The 22,959-nt window shown below is 33.9% G+C and overlaps 1 protein-coding gene and 1 pseudogene across 2 annotated transcripts; one reads left to right on the top strand and one right to left on the bottom strand.

Moving 5' to 3' along the window:
• Positions 1-3,663: 3,663 nt before the first annotated feature.
• LOC131844718 (phospholipase A1 member A-like) lies at positions 3,664-15,247 on the top strand (annotated as a pseudogene).
• A 2,421-nt stretch (positions 15,248-17,668) lies between these two features.
• Positions 17,669-22,908, bottom strand: LOC131844651 (RNA-binding protein 42). 2 transcript variants are annotated; one of them, XM_059193589.1, is made up of 8 exons: positions 22,791-22,908; positions 22,652-22,712; positions 22,300-22,528; positions 20,994-21,194; positions 20,356-20,493; positions 19,802-19,918; positions 18,900-19,038; positions 17,669-18,317 (listed from the first exon to the last, which is right to left on the bottom strand). In XM_059193589.1, the coding sequence occupies exons 2-8, from the start codon at positions 22,696-22,698 to the stop codon at positions 18,184-18,186; spliced, it is 1,005 nt and encodes a 334-aa protein (XP_059049572.1). In that variant the 5' UTR covers positions 22,699-22,712; positions 22,791-22,908; the 3' UTR covers positions 17,669-18,183. The 2 variants fall into 2 exon arrangements, with proteins under 2 accessions (XP_059049572.1, XP_059049571.1); XM_059193588.1 differs by having other exon boundaries at positions 22,652-22,908.
• Between the last annotated feature and the right edge of the window lie 51 nt (positions 22,909-22,959).

The raw sequence follows: 22,959 nt of genomic DNA on the forward strand, positions 1-22,959 counted from the left end.
ATACCGAGAAACTAAACCAATCAGAACATAGATTTTAGGTTAGGTGATTTCTAATAATTCATTATGTCAACTTAAACTGTCCATACGTTTCTATTTAAAGTATTAAAACAGTGTTGTTACATTACAGTGGCAGAGCGAGTAAAGTATAACGGGTAATTATCCAGAAGAGGATACGAGAAGGCATACATAGAAAAAATCGAATATTTATTACTCAATTTACAAAAAAAATGTGCTTAATGTATAGAAACGGAAACATAAAGGTGTTAAGATAAAGGAGGGCTGAGATCCTCATCTGTACCATTTGAACACAGCTAACCATGGGTTTGCTGGGTTCAAATGGTACAGTTACACCGCTAAAAACAAGGTTATAAGGAAAAACCTAAGCACTCCAATTCAAGGTTTTGAATCATGTATCCATGATCACAGAAAAATTATGTAACATTTATTATACAATTTATAATAAAAAATGTGTTTAATTAATAGAAACGATAACAAAATTATTAAGATAAAGACATCGTCATCTATCTCAGATTTCAGAAAACTCTTATTTATAATAGAATAGCCAGAAGTGGAATGGACAAATATAATTATTTTATAAGAAATAGCGTAACTTATCGGACATTGATTCAAAATAAGTTAGAAAAGGATGACGACCTCGGTGGTCTAACGGTTTAGTACACCACTTTTCTTACCGATGGCCGCAGGTTCAATTAACTCACAAAACAAACATACTGATGTATTTGTGTATATTTATTTGTATTGGTCGCAGTGTTTTGTTTTTCTGTGTGTATTTTTGACGGTCTCGGTGGTCTAGCGTTAATGCACAGGACTTTACTTCCTATGGTCGTATGATCGATTCCTCACACTGGTCTAACATTTGTATTCATAAATACAAATGTTTGTACAGTGCGTGTTTGTATAATTGTTTGTATTGGTCCAGACTACAAGTCTAAATATATACGTAATACACATAAAACACATCCAGGTGATATCTATCTAAATTATGTATGCACTTATACAAAAATATAAGTATATCTATTAGTTGTCTAGTACCCACAACACATGCGCTATATAATATGGGAATATAAAGCACAATTTCTATCCTGGTCTATTTACTATTCTTAAATTGATCAAAACTGTGCGTATACAAAAATAAAAAAAGTATAATAAAATAAAAATACATTTGTTACATACATAATGTAGCCATAGAGGTCAGACAATAGGTTCAGGGCCAACGTCAACTGAAGTTAATACACCAGTGATTTCAGCATAGCATCTTATTTTCCAAGAGTTTAAAATATACTTATCTATATGACGGACTCGTGGGTCTAGCGGTTCAGCACGCCGCCTTACATCCGATAGTCACGGGTTCGATTCCTCGCACGGTACAAACATTTATATTTTTGACTAAGACTGTTTGTATCGATCTGGTTATTTTCTATGCATATTATGTACATATTTATAAAAAATATGTATTTATATCAGTTGTCTAGTACACATAACACAAGCTCTGCTTAGCATAGCACTAGATGGCGCTGTGTGAATTGTTTTAAGATATTATTATGTAATTTAATTTTCTAATATTAGCCAGTGCTTATTAATTTTACCAAAAATAATATTGTAATTAAAATAAAATTTACTAAAAATATAATCATTGAAATAATTTATTTTGTCGAGAGTACAAACGTAGATAATAAATTTAGTCTTAAATATTTGCCTATTTACTCTTAACGCATCGAATTTAACACCGAAATACAAATATACCCACCACAGAAATGACTTCATTAATAGCTAATACAAATTTGTAAAGCCGAATGAATTATAAATATGTTTACTTTAAAATATATTTAAATATTAGCTTATTTGATTTGATTATGTAAGCGCTAATTTTTCCCGCCATGCAACATCACACCGGTAGAAGGTCATACAACATCAGAAGTAGGGATGATCACTCGTTACTAGCAATGTACCATGTCAGATTGACCTCCACGCGGTTACCCCTGGAAACCATCGTGATAAATTACTAGTGAATCACTAGTGGTCACGATGGGCTAACTGATCTCTAACCTCATGTTCATCTTATCCTCCTCCACTGATGCCCCGCCAGCGTAAACCGTTAGCGCAGGTTGGTGCACCATTCTATTATCATCGAAAAAAAATACATCGATGTTAGTTCTTCGATAACACTGAAAGTGGAAAAGAACCGTGAAATTGAAAACCCAAAAATGGTACATAACTAGTACAACAGCTGATGATAATGGATGAACTAAAACAAAATGTGTACTTGATAGTTGTGGATTTAATAAATATAATTGATTCGATATACAAATTGATATGAATTTATGAGGGTTTTTTGGGTACAGAACGGCATCTAAGTTCAATGAAATTTTATTTGATATATCTCTATAAAGCAATATAACAAGAATAATAGAAGGACAAGAAACAATGTAAAATCGTTGACACATAACTTTCCGAGTGCCTGTACTAACAGAAATCAGATAGACTACTTCAGAAAATCTCGAATTCCCCATGGATATTGATTATATCGATCATTCCTAATCGGCTAGACACAGTAATAAAGTAATTGAAAGTAATTACACCCTTAAAGAAATGACTAATAACAAAAATTTTTTAACCATAATTTATTTAAATGTTTTGCAAGTTAGTCTCTTCTTGTTGTGAGAAAATAAATGACGTGTTTAATATGGAATACGTGGGGAAAGAGATTATTAGTAATGTGAATTAATTATGATATAAATAGTTCACATTAACATAGCACATTAGCTAGTACTAAATCAAATGGAGGTAAACGGGGTTCCACCTAAATAGTGGTGATAAATTACTGGTGTATTTGTCACGATATGCTAACTGGTGCTCCTCATGCTCATCCTATCATCCCTCACTGGTGCCCCGACAGCGAGCGGATAATCATCCAATAAAAAAAGGGATATCGTGATATCCGCGTGAATTCGGAAAGTATATTTACAATATTTCTTCACATCATTAAGTTTCAGTCGTGAAATGGTAAGAAACAAATAGACGGACATACTTATTATTTCATAGTAACAGTATCCTGGGACTTCATCATACAATTTATACAATAAAAGTAGGCTAAGCTACTCGTTATAGCTATCTGCGAGCGAGAGTCCAGTCAAAATCGGTCTCTGTTTAGACAGACAAAATTTTACTTAAATTATTTTTTATGACCTTGACCGCATCTACTTTGCATATGCATTTAGCTGTTAATTGTAAATTATAAATAGTCACTGTAATTTTATTTATTTGTACATAGTTCAATTTAATATTAATATTATTTTTAACTGTATACGTATCTGTTAATATGTTAATAACTAAATTAAAGTAAACTATTATCACTTTTTTCAGGAAATAAATGATTTGATTCGATTTTATTTAATTTTAATTTTGTCATAACAAATTGTAATTACACCAAATAGATGCAGTCCATAAAGAACGCACTTATTTATTATTATTAGTATATAAGTGCGTATTAAATACGTCAATAATCAATTGTATATTATGTAAAGTAATATAAAATTGATTTACAGATGAACTGTATAATTTGCAATCATTACAAATGTCAGTTGCGAAGCTTACGAAACGCATAGACTTCCAGCAAAGTGACGCAGAGGAAAAGTGTACGCAATGAAAATTCTTTTACATACTGAATATATTACAAGTGTCCCCCCCAGGTCGAATACGATACAATATACCAACCAGTCATCAGCCAGGAAGGATGGCGATTGCACGGGCGCCAACGGCGTTTGCTATAGCAACGCTCCTTGCTTACGGTGAGTGCATCTTGCAAAACATTGTTAAAATTAACGTATGTACGTAAGAATTATTACAAATAATAGGCCATAGTTCTGCAATTGATCATTAGAAATGTACACTAATTCAATTAATTGCTGTTTTTTAAAGCGATTTTTTTTTGTCTATGTATGCCTAATTTATATTTATTTTTTATAAAAAAGACTAAGATATATTCTTATATTAAAATAATGATAAAAGGAGTACCTACCTACTTACAACGTAATTTCCTATAAAATAAAATTTTCATAATTCATGTATTTATTTATTTAAATATATTTATAGAAATATGTATTTCATATATTATAAGTAAATGGAAATAAAAATATCAACTGATTTTTACGTTCCGGCGGAAAGTTCCAACCCCTAGTGGTGCTGTCAGACTAGAGACAACCCCGAATTAAAAAAACTGAATGGAAGTTGACAATCCAGGACATTTCAGTTTAAAAAATAGGACGCAGTAATAAAGTATGTAGTGAAAATAAGTGAAATGAAAGACAAGTAATTAAAAGAATCATGTTTTTTAATGAAAGTTTCAAAAAAATTATACGAGTTAATAAATAGTTAAAATTAAAAACCCAGATGCTGCTTAAAATCTATGCAGGATGACCTAGGCACTACAAAAACAGGAGGATATGTGTGCGAAAATTGTATTGGCAACACTAACTCAGACTAAAGTCGCATTCGACCCGTCTTCCCGCGGTTTGGAGTGATTTTTGCACTAACTCCTATGGCTATCAGCCCTTATAAAGGCTAAGGCCAAAAAAAATAATTCGAAAAGAAAAATTATATATAAAATAAATAAAATTGAAGGGTCCATTTGCAATTTCAAGTTAACGGCTCTTCACTAACAAGGTACTTATATAAAAAAGATATTTGTCTGTTGTTTCTTCTTACTAATCTCTGAATCGGCTAGATCGATATTGACGGGTCTTTCAATCATAGATGGTTAATGTTATAAGAAGTTGATTTATGCTAATTTTATTTTAGAAATGTTATATTCCACGTGGAATTATTAAATACTTATATTAGTCAAGTACGTTTGAACTGAGATATCGCTGCTACTGGTGTTATTTAGTATTCTGTTAAATTGTTTTATACCCAAGTCATTGTGAAGAAATTGTTAATCAAGTATAGAAAATATTTTTTTCTATTAGCACAGCATTGACCCTGAATTAATGACATCCTAGTTAATTCTAAGTTGTCTTGTTGATATGTGCTAATGAGTTTGTTAATTAATAAAAAACAAACTTTTTCAATTACCATAAAAGTGACAAATTAAATCGTTACTTAATTAAAATAAGTACTTTTCGATATCTCTACTTAGAATTTTTCATAGTCCTCTGTATTTATTAATAATTTTATTTTAAATGCAGAAACCTTAAAATTAATCCAACTCACACTTGGGATGTTTTTTTATATACACGATTTTATAGTCATAAATAAAATAGATATCTATTGATTTATGTTACTTTCTATAGCAGTTGACAGTGTGAGCGGAATATAAGATACGGTGAAATTTACGTAATTTGCTGTTACATACACACGGGGAATATAAAATCGTTTTCTCAACTTTTTATTAGACTACCAACAAGAGCCAATGAAGGAACATCTTACAATAATGAGTTAAACATCCGTTCAGTGTATGCCACTCTTTATTACAGCTTGTTCAAATCTGTAATTCTATAGAATTATAAATGTTATCTATAGAGCTTAAGGGACGAGTGTGTATATTATATAAACAATATATTTACTTTATAGCATTATTCATCTCGATATTTCGAACCTGTTGCGAACATTCTGTGCCTCTCTCTGGAACTGAGAAAGGGCGTAATTTCTGTATTATAATAATAATGTCATTTATTCAGCATTACAGCAGTATTCTTATTTACTACTAGCTGTTCCCACGACTTCGTCCGCGTGGAATATAACTTTATTTTTCTAAAATAAAAGATTTTATCTAAAATAAAAGTAGCCAAAATTATTCTTTATTACATCAGCTACCTCCCAAAAAAAAGTCCTGTCAAAATCGGTCCAGCCTTTTCAGAGATTAGCCGGAACAAACAGATAGACAGACAGACAAAAAAAACGGTTATTTCAATATTACAAAAAAACACTCCAATTTTATTTATATGTATAGATATATCTTATTTAATGTTTACTATATAACTTAAAAGCTAAAAATATAACTACTGGTAACGCTGAATGTGACTCCCATTCAGCATTTATACTGTAGTATAACTAAGTTATACCACAGCGCTGATTTCACACACGAGACAGCGTACGTATATTACAAAATAAAAGATTTTTTTTCGGACTACTCTAATGCTGCAATGTGTATAAATAAATTAAAATTTCATTAATGTATTAATTAGCTTTTTTTTTTAAGCTACTTTAAATAAGTACCTATTTCTATTTTGAATGTTACAAGAAATACGGTTCTCTTTATTGTTGTTAGAAATATCGTTAGTTACGTATACCGTAACTAACGATATTTCTAACAACGGTTAGATATACAAGATAGCAACGGTTTAAAAGACTGCAATTAACGTAATATTTGCGATAAAAAGTCATAATTCGAAATATGTAGAACAACAGTATTTTACAAAATATATATAATATAATGCCAGAAGTTACAAGTCGGTTAAACCTAACAACTAAGTTCTTTTTTGCAACAAATTAATCTTTTTGAATCTATTTTAATATGCCAAACAGTAGACGTTATTAAAAATGAATTTAATTGTACTTCATTTATAAATATTAATTGCATTATATTTCTATCTTACTTCAATATTATGGTCAAATATTGTTAAGTAATTAGAAAATATATAGGTAATACGCAATGTCTTTTAGCGCACACCGGCTGTATCCCATTATTCATAGAGAAATAAAATAAATATGTACATATACAGGTACGCTGGCCCAAAGACCCAACCCTATCAAGGAAGCACTACTGCTGCATAACACCAACTTCACAGAGGCGACGTTCGAGGACTGCATATGGAAACGAGATAGGGAGACATGTCCGGACCCTGATGTTATGCTACATCTTTATACAGAAGCGGAGCCGGTCAAGAAAGTTGTAAGTGTTTTTTAAATATGGTCTGAGGGACTAAGGAAAGTTCCTATACTAGAGGTTACTAGTAATGGAACTTGGGTTTAATGTTACCTCCACACGATTTACCATCGTGCTTTATGACCTATGTAATTACATTATCTTTTACGGAACATTCAGTCATTCAAATTTTACTCGAGCTCTTTGTAAAGAATATCTACATTGTACCTTATTCTGCCGCCACAACTTGCTTTACTATGTTTTGGTTTAAAAGACGAGTAACATATTGCAGTGAAATTATAGGGAAAATACAGAGACATAACAAATTAATTCTCAGAAAAAACCAACACTCTGGTACTACAGACATTTTAATGTATTTTTCAACATCACATTCATGTAGGCTATAGTCGCCATCAGGCATTCATCTGATGTTCAGATTAGGCATTTCACTGCCTACAGGATAAGAGGCATGAAATCTTAGTCCTTTGAAATAGCAACGCATCAGTAACGTGATCTTCGTAGTGCTATTCATGCAACTATTATGTTCCCGCCAGCGATAATGGTTTACGCTGGCGGAGCACCAGCGGAGGATGATAAGATGAACATGAGGTCAGGTCAGTTAGCTCATTGTAACAAATTCATTAGGAGTTTATCACTAAGGTTTCCAGGGGAAACATGTTGAAGGTGAACCTGACATGGTACGTGGCGAGGAATGGGGTCATTATTACTAGTCGGTATTACTAACAATCCCCTTATGTATTACGAATATCGCTTACAATCAGCTGGGCAGTCAATTTGAATATAATAATTATGATTAGTGGATTTATATAGATACAGGCAAATATGATCGTAATAACAAGTTATAACAGTTTTATGAAACATTTGTAGGTACCTACTGCTTATTTTAATTATCAATGGGTACTTTAACTTTTACGCATAAATTAATATCGTGTAGTTGCGTGTTGTGGTGCTTTGTTCTTACGTGGTTCCCACGCATTTATTACTTGTTGGACATAACGCCGACACGTCTAAAACTTTGTACTCGTAGCTGTTGTAACATGCGATTTCAAGTTATAAGTATTATTTGTTTTAGTATATCAAGCGCTCCATATAAGTTCCTTTTATCATAAGGTGATCATAAGCTGGCGCTTGTTTTTGAAGTGGGTACATCTCAGAACATCTTTACACAGAAATGTAAAATGAAGTCGCTTCCGCGTCTAACAGCTCAGCGGATTTTAATGCAGTAGCAGCAGTTAGCAATAGATAGAGTGATTCAAGATACCCACTTTGGCTTCGCTCGAGTATACATATAAACCTTCCTGTTTATATGTATACTCGTGCGAAAACGGGACTGGTAGCTAAACGAAAATAAATAACGCTATCTATGTATAAATTATAAAATTGTCAACATCATAAAAATAATTGTATTGATTCCAAAAATAAATGTTTTAATTAAGTTCTGTACCAATATATTTATCTAGATAGATTGTAATTAAATGATCTAAAAAGTTTAGATTAAAGAAATCCATGCCGTCTATTTAGAATTTAATTTACAAAAAAATATTGATACCACTCTACTCCATTAAAATAGGTATTGAATAAACATAGATAGAAGGGAGAACATGAACAAAAAACAGATGGATTAACTTTATGGAAGATTTCTTATAAGCGAGAATAGTAAGATGACGACTGGTAGGTTCTAAATCAAAGTTGAAGAACTTGCATCAACCTCAAATAACGTGATAAAAGCAACGCATTTCAATATGTGTTGATACATTGGGAAGCTATGGTCCTACACAAACCAATGAAATATTGAGGTAATATGTAAATATTTGTTTACATTCGGTGTCAACATAAAAAATAGTAATAATGGAAAGTGTTCCACGGTCGATTCTGTGGAGTGTAACTGGCCTGTATACGCAAGGGCAAGATTAATATTTTTCAATACAATTATCTGTTATTCAGCAGTATATGATGTAGGTAGGACCTTATTATTTGCTTATCTTCGGAAAATAAACATTAGACTTATATATTTAAAATAATAGTGCACATAGATTTCCAATGCATCATTTTACATTACGAGTATCTCAATAAAAAACGAATTTACGTTTTATATATTTATATTTCTTTTGGTTATTTTTTGATTGTAATTTTGTATATTACAATAAAACATAGTTTAATTTATATAATAATCATAAATACTGACTTATTCACGATTCACACAGGAATTAATATATATTATTGCATAATTAAATCCACACCTACATTAAAAACTGTTTTTTATATTAATAAAAAAATATTAAACAGCTAAAATATATACCACAAATCGAATAGATGTCGTCTATTTGAGGTAATTTTCATTTTTCCTAAATCAATTGTAATATAGATTCACCAAGCTGATCTATAGCACAGAGTAGCTTCATGAAATGTACGCAACTTAGTGTTTAAAAATATAAATTATCAGAAGTCCCACATAAATTCCTAGAAACTGTCAACATTGCGGTCTTCTCTTTCACTTTTGTCTGCACATTATAATGTAAGGAACGTTAGCGAGACAGTTTTGTCAGTACTACGAAGAATGCGACCGGAATACCGCTATTCGTCCTCAACGGGAGCCTTACTTGCCATTGTGACACAGTCATGGATTTCATTGTACATTCTATATAGAAGAATTATCGAAAATCAAGGTCTTAACAGCCCTACATTTTATTCGAGGACGAGGGCATAGTCAAAACTTTTTCTGAATCTTAAAAACAAATCACAATGTATTGTACTATATTCTATTCTATATACTGATCTACATATCTGTGTCAGTGCATTTTACATGGATACAGATAGTACAGATAGTAATCAAAATCCCTTCTTATTTCCAATTATGCATGCAAACACGATTCATTATTACGAAATATTCCCGCGGTTTTTAGGTAGGTATATGTATACATATTTTTTTGAGGATATTTAATTTTATTTATTTTAGGACGATTTACGGTGTAATTTTACAGGTTACTTGTCATGTTAAATTGTCCTATGCCAATTAACAATCTTCGCCAATAGTATATATATACCATATATATATATATACCATAGGTACACTATGTATTTTCTTAAAAAATAGAAAAATTATCGGAAAATTTGAAATCCGAATAGTCTTTATTTTTCAATTTGTTAGAACCTACGTTTCTTAATCTTTTTGTTTTTTAACACAAAATTAACACTCAGGATTATGTATAAAGTGCCCTAACTGCTTTAGTACGATCACTGATAAAATAATATTGTTTGATCTTTGTTATTTTGAGGTGGACTTGGACAGCGGGGATTGGCTGAGACAAAGTGGATGGGAGCCGTCACATGAGACTGTGCTATTGATACACGGGTATGCCGGCGGTGATGATACCTTACCAATTACAGTACTTAGAGACGGTAAGTAATGATATCTACTATCATTGAACTTCAAAACGCATTCTTTTTTTAAAGATATTTATTTTTAATTTGGATATGTATATTTTTTTAATGGCATAATGCCATTGCTTTTTTAATTACTATTGTTGATATTATTTTTCTATTATGCAAACGTATAGGTATATTAACCAGTACATATAATTTTATTTACTTTTTTATGATGCTTCATAGTCATAAATATCTAGCTATTACCTATTATTGACTTTGTCTGATTTATATTTGATATAAAAGATATATATATAGCTTATGTCCAAAACCGTGATATATTTGTCTAATTTCAAATTTCACCAAGAGTACTTCAGCCGTTTAGTCGTGAAAAGGTAACAAACATAGAGACTGACAAACTTTAGTATTTATAATATTAGTATTGGTTTAAATTTATTAATTATACTCATAATGAATGTAACAAACATATTATTTGAATACTTAATTATTATTTACTTTGACCTCACACAATATCTCTAAACTCGATGTAAAATTATAAACGCAATTATTATGTTTACGGATATATTGTATACATAATATTAAAATAAATTGAGTATGGTGAAAGTGAAAGCAATAGCGCGACTGCCGATTGCCGGCTCACAAGGAAATAGTCCTGCCTGACACTTGTTTAGAACAGTATTTCTTAATCTGTGGTTCGCTGACTAGTGATCGCGGGGTCTATAGATATAAAGTGCCTATATTTTTTTTACGGTTTGGTGATCTAGCTTTTTAGTACAGCTTACTTACGTAAGATTATGTATCTTATCTGTGCTTCCGATGATCGTGGATTCATATAGTCTGGTCGGTCTGGGTCTTTTCTATGAATATTATGTGTGTATTACAAAAAAAATATATATATTAGTTTATTAGCACCCATGATGCAAGCTCGGCTTGATTTTATCTGTAGTCTAGATGGCGCTGTGTGAATTGTCTTGAGATATTATGTACTAACGTTAAACGCAGGCGGTGCACTAGGATGAGCCTAGTGAGAAATTAATACAGGGGTACCGGGTGGGGGTTGGCCTGGTATATTATTAGCTATAAAAATGATGTCCACTAATCCCTGTTGATAAGGATCCCATTTCGCCATCCACAAATATTATTTACTGCATCATTCGTTTAACTACGATGCCACATAAAAACTTGTAAATTATAAATAACATAAATAGGAGTAATAGGGTACAAAAAGCGGTTATCTCTTCCAGACAACCAATATATAATTAGCTGACCCGCGAAACTTCGTCTGCATCACACTTACTTCATATTTACCATTATGTTTCGCCCGATTTACATAACATCTTTTAAATGTGTTATTATGATGCAAAAGCTATATTATTGTAAAGTTGCACCAAAACCGTTCACTAGTTTTTGCATGAGAGTAATACCATCCATTCATACAAACTTTCCCGTTTATAATATTAGATAAGATAACCAATCAATTGTCTAATGTACTATATAAGCGAATAAAACGAGTACAGTGGCTGAAAAATATTAGGAAACCCATCAAAGTAGTACCGCGCGGTCGCCGGGCTCCTAGCTTACATCAACTCCCATGACTTTCTCCCGCTTTATGCCATGTCAACGACCGCCGTAGTATTGCCTCGTAGTAATCACCATGTCATGGTTAAATCGTACATACACACATCCGCAGGTACCCTTACCGTAGGTAAATGTTAAGTGTTTCGACGACCTCGGTGGTCTAGCGGTTTTGAACATTGCCTTACTTTCAGATGAGTTCGATCCTCGAACTATATAAACATTTGTATTCTATTTGTTTTGTCTTATGTTTGTAATATATTATGTTCGCATAACGAGATGTTTTTAAGTATGACGGTAGGGAATAAATATTAATACAAAAAATTTGATGTTTATAAATGGCTAAAATGTCCTAAATGAATGATTTTTATTTTAATTTTAACTATTGATACCCATGGTAGAAGTTGTGCTTAGTTGGAGCTTGCGTAGTTTAAACTGTCTTTATACTTTATCTTAAATGTAGTTTTAAAATTAATTATTTAAGAAATACAGCTGCAACCTAAATGGTTACCATTGAGTTAGGCTGTAATGAACGTTCATAAAAAAAATATTATTTCTATCCTATTCTAGCGTATCTCCGCCGCGGTGGGTACAACGTGTTCATGCTAGACTGGGGCGCTCTGTGCCAGCCTCCTTGCTATGTTGCCGCAGTCCATAACTTGAGGCCGGTAGCTCGCTGCGCGGCCGAGACCCTCAACTCCCTGCGGCGAGCAGGCCTCCGCCCCGACCGCCTCACCTGCGTCGGACACTCTCTCGGCGCTCACCTCTGTGGCATACTCGCCAACTATATCAACTTTAGATTGAACAGAATTATTGGTACGTATTTAACATCCTCTTCCGTGAGGACGGGCAAAAAGTTTCTGGAAAAACGCACGATGATCCTCCACCGTGCGCAGACTGGACCCATTGGCTTTCTTTGCAGCGAGATCTCGGTGAGGGTTCTGAGGAATTGTTCGAATTAGTACCAGCTGCTAAGTTTCACATCGTACCACCCGCCAGAAACTAACTACTAACATTCAGATCATCTGGATGGCTGGTGCTCCTCCACTATGCAGTTTTCTAAAAACTATTTGTTAGTTTTTGTTTGTATCAGCCTGTATGTTTTCTATGTATATTTAAGAATATTTTTTTATTATACCCATAACACAAGCTTTGGTTAGACTGGGTGATGCTATGTATTATTTCTATTTCTTTTCCAGGTCTAGACCCGGCACGTCCTTTAATCAGGTCTGCGCCTGCCCTACGTCTAGACCCGGGGGATGCCCGCGCAGTGCACGTGCTGCACACGAACGCCGGCCGATATGGCGAGGCTGCAAGACTTGGTCATGCCGACTTCTGCCTCAACGGTGGCCGTAGTCAACCTTACTGCGAAGACACCCTCAGTACGTTTACAATTTATTATCATCGACCCCTGCTGGTATAGCGGTTAAGCATACTGTCTTAATGTTCAATTGTCATGAGTTAGAACCCCGTGCAACACAATTTGTACCTGTTGTAAGAGACAAACTTCTTAGCATTCTATGGGTTCTACGTGCGCGAACCGGGTCCATCGTATGGCAGAGAGGAAGCAGTTTCTTGGGACTTGGGACACGAGTGTAGATTTACGGTGGGACGTACATTGTTGATTAAAAACACAAGCAATGAAGGTGAATGTTGACTCATCTTCATTGCTCGTGTTTCTCTCCCTGCCCAGCTAAATTTAGTAGGAGCGGATTAGGTTTGCCAGTAGATTAGGTAGGATGCAGATTTAGATTCTAGTATGACAACCCTAAATTACTACCCGAAATGTTCACCCTTACCATTTTTTAATAGCAATATTAGTAGTACTTTAATAATCTCCTACTCTCTGCGGCTGTTGAAATCTCTTTGCACATTTTTATATATTTATTTTTGTGTTTGTTTTGAATGTCCTTTTTTTACAGTTATACAATTATCTGTTACTACTACTGTTTGTACCTATATGCAAATATTTTTACAATTTTTGTCCATTGTTTCATTCGTCTCTAACAGTCCACTTGTTCTATCGCCCTCAGGGGTCGATAAATGATCAATTTATATGGTAAAACTACGTTTAGCCGGGTCAGATACCAAAAATATACTATTCCGCAGACGAGGCGTTGTGCAGTCACGTGTGGTCGGTCTGCTACCAGGCGGAGAGTCTGTTCAAGTCGCGGGAGGCTGTCCCGTGCGGCCGCCGGTGTTCAGTGCGGGTGCCTCCGTCGCGGGCCTCCGCAATCCCAGTACCACTCGGACAACCCGCACCCATGACGTTAGTACTCTATATATTTATTATCTATGTACCTCTATTTGTGCATTTGCGCATTAGTTTTAATCTTAATCTATACATATAAATAAAATTGGAGTGTCTGTTTGTAATATTGATATAACCGTCTTTTACTACATGCATATGAATATAAATACGGTACATACACCTATTTTACAATTTTTGTCTGTCTGTCTGTTCCGGGCCCGGCTAATCTTTGAAATGGCTGGACCGATTATGACGGGACTTGTTTTGGCAGGTAGCTGATGTACTTTCATTTTAGAAAAATAAAGTTATATTCCACGCGGACGAAGTCGCGGGTACAGCATATTATAAACGCAAAAGTATGTAAGTATGGATGTTTCTTACTCTTACACGCAAAAACTGCTGAACGGATTTTGATGAAACTTTACAGTATTATAGCTTATGCATCAAAGTAACATGTAGGCTATATTTTTTATTGAAATTTGACGCGGGTGAAACCGCGGGCACAGCTAGTTAGTATATACCTTTGCCTCTAGGTGTTAAGTCCGCCTAATTACATCAGTGGTCTAGTATCCGTAACACAAGCTTTCTTAGTTTGTCATTAGTTGGCGCTGTGTGAATTGTCTAGTGGTTATTATTATTGACATTTGTCATTATTACTACCATCACCATTTCAACCATACTCATTTATACATTTGCTTAACATCCGTTAAAATCAAATTATGTTTCATACATTGTATATTTTTTATTTCATTTTATTGATATATCTCTTGTACACAGTTTTAGAATTCAACAATGAACAAGTAAATATCACGTACAACTTGACATTACTCCAACTTTTTGTTCTGCTAGTGCTTCAGGCGCCTACTGTATCGAAGATTTCGCGACGCCATTCTGTCCGAGCACCACAGGACTCGCGGAAGGTGACCGTCGCTGCTGTCTAGACGATCAGTACGCGGCTGCAGCTACCACAACGCCACCGACCAGAAAACGGCCGCGACCACTCGTCAAGCTCCGCGCTAACAGGGTGAAAACTGGCCTCGACAATGTAGTGCCACATGATTAGTGAATATTAGTAGTAAAAATATTAAAAACTGGATCGAAACAGCGGTCAGGTATGCGACAATTTAGGGTTATAAGTAAAATTTTGGTTTGGACAGAAACCGAAAAAAAAAAACTGAAACGTGTTTTGTTGATAATTTTCAAAGTCGGTGTTAATTTTACGAACTGGTTGAATCGAAAGGAAAAATTAGATAAGAGACTATCTTTTTTCGTGTAGAAATACCCATAATATATGTACAAAACATATATACTATAATAAAGATCTAAACATGTTTCGTTTATATATGACTATATGTAGGTATCAACCAGCATCTTTCATCCATATAGGTATACTTATACATTTTTCCATTTACAACGTTAAGTTGTAAATATTTATGAAGTTGTATACGTTTATACTTTGAATTTACAAAAGGAGAATCAACTGAACTGATTCAAATTAAATTGGCTAGGGGTAAATTGTAAATAATTATTTAAAAAAGGGTCTAGATAATAACGGTGAAATGAATTAGACGCATAGTCGCAGGTAACAATTAGTTTGGTCAAAAGCATACTTTATTTCCCAAATAATAAGTTTGAGAATATAAATGTACAGATAGCGTGAAACAAAGTTCAGGGGGCAGTCGAAGAAAAGTTCAAAATATGTAAGTTCTATAGTATATAAGGATGTACATAGCAAGAATTATACCTATCCTTAATTATATCCTAAAAATACATTTGTAAAATTGTAGCAATGTTACCATCAATTCCTGTTTGAGACTTGGACAATTTTTTGTGGTATAAAGTTGCGCTGTTAAATATCTTGATATGTAAGCTAAATACTATTTATCTTTATTCTTCTACAAATAAAAAAGATCTGTTGTTTATTTTTTTTAATTTATACATTTATAGCGTCCGTTCAATATGCATTTGTCCATATTTATGTAACAGTATTTAATTTAGACTTTAGATAATTACTTAATAAGTAGGCTAAGAAGATTTTTACCAATAGATATTAAGCCAAAGAATCTACTCTTTACCTGCTTATTGTTGAATAAATACTTAAAAAACCATTCATGTATTTTTTTTACATTACGCCTGCGGTTGCGACTTGTTATTGTTTATTTACGTTTAGGTTATTTGTTAAATCGCATGAAGTAGGTGGATAAGAAAATTGTTAGAAATAAGGGTTCTTTACTCCATTGCTATCAATTATCTATGTAAGATCGACCTCCACGCGGTTCTCTCTGGAAAATGTGGTTAACTCTTGGTGATTTCCTCACGGTGGGCTAACTGACTTGATATCGTGGTCATCCTAGCACACTACTGGTGCCCCGGCAAGCTAGCAGAGCTTATGTATAGGAGTAGAGAATTGTTTTAACTATTTTTTGTAAGTCAGTCATAGTCATGAATACATCGCTCAAGGAATCGAGCCTGCGGAAGTAAAGGGGCGCGCTAAACCGCTAGACCACCAAGGCCGCAGTCGTCGTAGCCCAAGGAAGTGTATTTAAGTATTTATATCAGTTGTCTATTACCCATAAAACAAGCTTTGTTTAGCTTAAGACTAGATGGCGCTGAGTGAATTGTCCAGGTTTATTATTATGTATAATGTACGGAAAATTGGTTAAGTTTGCCATTATCAGCGATTTATTTACCATGTGCATATAAATGCTCCCGGCCACTTATTACATGTTACAAGCGAGCATTTCTTCGTCAGAAGGAAATTGCAATATGAAATATACATTTAAATAAATTTATTACAAAAAATGGTACAACTAGGTATAATTTACATTTCATTACTGCTGGTTCATTATTCTTATTCAATTACTAACATAATCCAGTTTGTTATTGATACTAAATATGAGTATTGGGATATTTCTTTAGAATTATTATTGTAAAAGAATAAATGATATAATTAGTAGCATGAAGTATGGCTATTTCTTCGTTGAAGAATTATAGTGTATTGTGTGTACCACCTCCTATTCTATGTACATAAGTTCTCATTTCCTGGTTGTAAAAAATTGCTTATAGCGATAAGACTGCCTTTTATTACTTTACTATTTATCATATTACTAGCTTTTGCCCGCGGCTTCGCTCGCGTTAATTTATCCCCTTAGTGGTGGAATTTATCAAAATCCTTTCTTAGGAGATGTCTACGTCATAGTAGCTTTATGCATGCAAAGTCTCAGCCCGATCGGTTTAAAATTGACAAACTTTCATCCCCTATTTTATCCCCTTGGTAAAATTAATCAAAATCCTTTCTTAGCGGATGCCTACGTCATAACATCTACCTGATTGCCAAATTTCATCCCGATCCGTCCAGTGGTTTGGGCTGTGCGTTGATAGATCACTATGTCAGTCACCTTTTGAGTTATATATGTTTAGATATTTCTTCTGCCTTACAATTATCTTCAGTTATTGTGACTTTCTTTTCATATATTTTATCGGAATTAGTTAAATAAATATAAGATACAAAATATAATATACTATAATTATTCAATAATTATGAAAACAAAAAATGAAGATGAGCAGAATAATGATCCAAGCTAATTATTAATTCTATGCACATTTCAATTAAAACACTTAACAATATGGTGACAATATTGTTAACACAATTAAAAAAGGCAGGATACACACAAGAGATGTACAATTAAAATTCTATACATGTTTAATTAATCGACTGTACAATAGTGCTTCAATATAAGTTCATTTGAATAAATGATATTCTATTCTATTCAACGAAAAGATATAATGAGGTCGACATGTTTGGTAACAAAGACTCACAATCAATTTTGATAATAAAAAAACACTTTATGCCTAAATTTCATTAGGATGCCAGTACTAATTTTACCAAATACAAAAATTTCTTTGAATAAAAATATTATCTATTTATAAAAGTGACTTAAGACTTGCAGATATTCTGAACAAGCCCGCCTAAGAATAAGTGCACATTAGTCTTTCAACAAAATTAATGTAACTATAAATTCAGATGTCATAATGTTCCTTGAGCACATCACGTTTGGTTATTTTGCTGTCAGCTCTTGTTTGTCGACATTAGCAATGAGAGTAGAGCCGCCTTTTCCTTCTCCTTCTTCCTCACTATATCTAGAGAACGATTCTTCCACGTGCTCTTCCTTAGTTTTATCGGTCTGCTGCCTACGTACCGACCTAAAATTCATAACGTCAAATAGTTGAGAAATGCGACAATTGTGTTGTGATGAGAATTAGTGAGCTAGCACTGATATATCAGGTTAACCTCCACGCGATTCTGAAAACCCGACTTGACTTCATGCTCATTCTATCATGCTTTAGTGGTACCCCGCCAGCGTTTGCCGTTAGCACAAGCGGGTGCAACAAAATAAGTCGTGTTGAAATAATAAACATTTCTTCCTTTATCTATCTTTAACCTATCTCTTTCTTTTAATTAAGTAGTTCGTAATTTTAAAAGAAATAATCAATTAATAAAGTACAACCTATATAAGGTTGTACTTTATTAATTGACGGCTTTGAATATTCCTTTCATTGGCAGTTGAATTCATCATACTATTTAAAAATGTATGTATGTTCCCGATTATCTACTAAACTTTTGAAGGGATTTTCATACGATTTATCAACAGATTTTTGAGGAAGTTTATATTCTTTATTCATAAATATTCTGTGTAATGTCGCTATATCCGTGTTAAATAAAGTATCCATGCCAAGTCACATGTGTAATTTACTAAATTTAGATTTTAATAAAATTAATCTTACCATCCATTTCCTTCATTGCTTTAATGAAGTCACCAGGGTCTTTGAAGCTAACAAACCCAAAACCTTTGCTCTTGTTTGTGCGTTTGTCCCTCACGACCTTAGCACGTTGGAACGAACTGTATTTGCTAAACGTACGCGTCTGAAAAGAAAAAAAAAACAAATAATAACTATTAATAATGCTTTCTCGAATTTGTATTCGAATAGATAGCTACAAGCAATAATGACTAGATACCATAAAATAATGATTTATTTGCATTCTCAGTACACATACAACACAATAAGAGTAACCAATTTGGAGTAATAAACATGTAAATAAACTAATGTCGGAAAATATCTGTATGTTACAGATTAAGAAACTATTAAGCCTAGTTTGGTTTTTATCCAAAAAACAATCAGATTATTGAGTTATAGCCTGGAATAACTAAGGGTGTGCACCCACCTATATCTACCACTACACACTACCACCTATAGCTTTGATAATAACATACATAGTTGAATGAGATATCAAACTGTCTGATTAGTGTATATTGCTTTTTTGTTACACAATATCATACAGTACTTATAATAAAAGAATAAAATATTCTGAAAAATCACTACCCCCCTTGGGTAGTGATTTTTCAGAATATTTTATTAGTGGTGGATGGCAATAATAAAATGGAGTCAGTATTCACGCCAGAGGCCTAACAAGGTAAGCAGAGAGTGCTATTGGATTCTGTCTTTCATTGACATTCATAGGTTGCCTTATGCATTCTAGTCCATTCTGACTGAAACCAAAATATGAAGATTTTTTTAGTTGATTCCTCAAGCTAGACATTGTGGCTGTCAATATATATGAAGAGATTAATAACAAATAAAAATATATAAAAGCTGTTACATAGAGATATTAAAGAGTCAGCACTGACCAGCAGTTCATCGGTGACGTCATTCCCGAGGTCTCCGCAGAACATTCTGAAATCATCATCGGGCCAGTCCAGGAGAGTTACATCCTCCCACACTTGACCGCCTGCCGTACGGACCACCTAAAACAATAAAACTCTCCATTATATTGCATTTTAAATAGGTTATTTTATAGCATAGCTGAGGTTGCGGCTCACCTGATGGTAAGTTATCACCGCCGTCCTTGAGCACCCCCAACACCAGGGGAATTTCAAGAATATTGCCGGTCTTTTAAGAAGAAATAAGCTGTGTTCTTACAAGTCACAATATCGGTACGGAAATACCACTGCTAGATGGCGATTCCACAATGTGGTTGTGCTTGGTAAAAATTAAGTCATAAGTTCAAATGTATAATTTTATGTTTTAACCTAAGTGTTGTACCAGTATTTTGGTAATTTCTTTTGTTTACCCATACTTAGCAACATAATAATTTGTTCATATTGTTAACCAGGTCTTAACAGGAATAACAGTTGCTCCAGTCGTGGTTACGAGCTGAGTCAGTTAGTAGTTATAACTTTACCTTTCTACTCTTTTTTTCTTTCTTCTTGGGTACTACAGGCTCGGTGGTAGTGATTGGCAGAGGCTGAGGCGGGGGCGTAGGCTCGGGGATCACTACCAATGGCTCGGGCTTCGGGGGTGGCGGCGGAGGTTCCCGTTTCTGTAAATACATTTAGTAACTTATATAAAATGAACTGTTACTCGTAATATCGTCCGCCTGGAATTCAACATTTTTAACATTAGTGTACTCCTGCTTATAACATTAGCTACCTGCGAGAAAATCCCGTCAAATTTTGCAAAGATCCTGATAACGTGTATGTTTCAAGTCATTTCACTTTCTTTTAAAATTTTACTTTTATTCCACAGATTTCATTTTGCAAAAATATATTTAGGATTTATGAATTGTCAATAACTCTATAATTATGTATTTACTTCAGATGTCCTCCATTTTGCAATGATGAATGATTATTACAGGCACTTGACATGCATGTCATAATTAAAGAACGCGGAAAAGTCCGGGCTTCCGCGCATTCTCCTTCTCTTTAACTACATCTACATAGATATTCTAGCAGATACACGCGTGAAAGAGCGTACGAGTAAATGAAGCTGAATGAAGCTGTTAGTAAATTCATAAATAACAGAGATAGATAGAGTACTCACTCTTTTTCTACTTTCATGTTTATCTTTTTTTTCTTCGTCATCCTTTGGCTGTTTATAGAGTTTTGGTGCAGCAGACAACACTATGGGTTGTGGTTTAGGTGGTGGTGGAGGTATCAGCTGAGGTCCAGGCATACCAGGCCGAAGAAATGGCATTGGTCCGGGGAAGTTGTCTGGAGGGCCGGGTGGCCTATGTCGTTGAACCTGAAATAATAATACTAACTTAGGACAACTCACAAAACACCGTCTAGTCCCAGGTTAAGCAGAGCTTGTATTATGGGTACTAGACAACTCATAGAAATACTTATTTAATTGTAATTACACTTATATACTATACTGGACCAATACAAACTATCATATCCATGAATTAAAATGTTTGTACCATGCATAGACCATCGCAAGTAAAGGGGTGTTCTAGCCCACTCCACCAAATTAGTTATTTTTAGTTTATTTGTTTTATTTACTGTGCTGAAAAATTACTCTGCTGTTAAAGTACACTAAGAGAAGTGATTTTATTTTGTATTATGTTCCTGTTTAGCTGCAAAGCTAAAAAATGCCTATTTTTGCAATTTGGATAGACATGACAATCCATATCTAGACTATTAGAAAGTCAGGTTTTTATTCAACTTTTGATCAACAAAACAGAAACAATAATGTTTAGACAGTTCTTCCTTTTGTAACTCTAAAATGGACTCCCTTGTCCAAGTAGCATAAGTTGCATTTGATCTGTTGTGCATATAGTGCAGAGAATACTATAGGCAGTCAAGCAATTCCACAAATTCTCCCTTTTATAGTAGTTGTTTTTTTTTATTTAATGGGCTTATATTTAAGACACTCCATCCACCCTGTTTGACATGGACAATGCTTGTTAATTATCAAAGTTTTTTATTGCAGTTTGTTCAAACTTGGAAGACTCACTAAGAAACAATCCCGTACTTACATACTAAAGCTAGTACTGTTATTAAGAGAAGGGATGGCACTGTAGGAAACATCATCCTCGTTTCAAGCACACTGGGGTCAAACTGTGGTATCAGAGATAGACAAACAATTATCCCAATTATAGTAGTTGGTTTAAATTTAGGTCAGTAAAAACAATCAAATAAATACTAAAGCTGGTACTGGTATTAAGGGGGTGGCCTTGTAGGGAACATCATCCTCGCACTAAGCACACTGGGATCAAATGGTAATATTAGAGACAAAACTAAAATTCTCCCTTGTATAATAGTTAGTTTAAACTTAGGTCAGTATTACCAGAGCCAAAAGAAGAGGAAAAAAAACTTAGGTTAGTAAGAAACAATCAGATACATACTGAAGCCGGTACCATCATTGAGGGCGGGGGCGGCGGAGGTGGTACCGTTGGGAACATCATCCTCGCACCGAGTACATTGGGATCAAACGGTGGCATCAGAGACGGAGGCGGCGGCGGTGGCGGTACAGTGCCTTCTAGCTGCCGCTGTACTGCACCAAATGTTCCAGCACCAATTACAGGCCGATGTGCCACTGAAGGTATATCGGCACCGGATATTTCCGCTTCGAACCTGTTACAAACAAAATATTTAATTTACCAGCGTTCTCATGCTAAGGTACCACGTTTAAGACTAATTTCTGTACTCGATCAAACTGCATATAGGGTTAACTTTATAATATTCGTATGTACTAACCTGGACATTTCATCTTGCATCTGCTGGAATTTGCTGGGTTCGTCCATGGTGTAGGTTTAACCTTAAAGAAGCCCAAATAATTAACGTACTAACGAGAATATTATTTTGTACGATATTTAACTTTTTCTTCAATACATACACTTTTGTACATTATTGACGAATTTCAGTATTCAAGTAAATAGTAAATATAATAAAAAATATTACTAAGAACTGTGAATTAGAACAAATTATAAACAGAACTCAATATTTTTTTTAAGTTCATTCAAACACAGTATGACTGATGACACTTGCTGAAGAATGACTTCAGA

The sequence above is a fragment of the Achroia grisella genome, unplaced genomic scaffold (assembly GCF_030625045.1).
Source record: "Achroia grisella isolate CSIRO2021 unplaced genomic scaffold, CSIRO_AGI_Agris_v1 utg4116, whole genome shotgun sequence".
Taxonomy (NCBI): domain Eukaryota; kingdom Metazoa; phylum Arthropoda; class Insecta; order Lepidoptera; family Pyralidae; genus Achroia; species Achroia grisella.

Coding starts and splice junctions, on each gene's coding strand:
- LOC131844651 (XM_059193589.1), bottom strand. CDS start 22,698: ATGGACGAACCCAGCAAATTCCAGCAGATGCAAGATGAAATGTCCAG. Junction 22,529..22,651: donor ATGCAAGATGAAATGTCCAG/GTTAGTACATAC, acceptor TGTTTGTAACAG/GTTCGAAGCGGAAATATCCG. Junction 19,039..19,801: donor ACGTCACCGATGAACTGCTG/GTCAGTGCTGAC, acceptor TTTTCTTTTCAG/ACGCGTACGTTTAGCAAATA.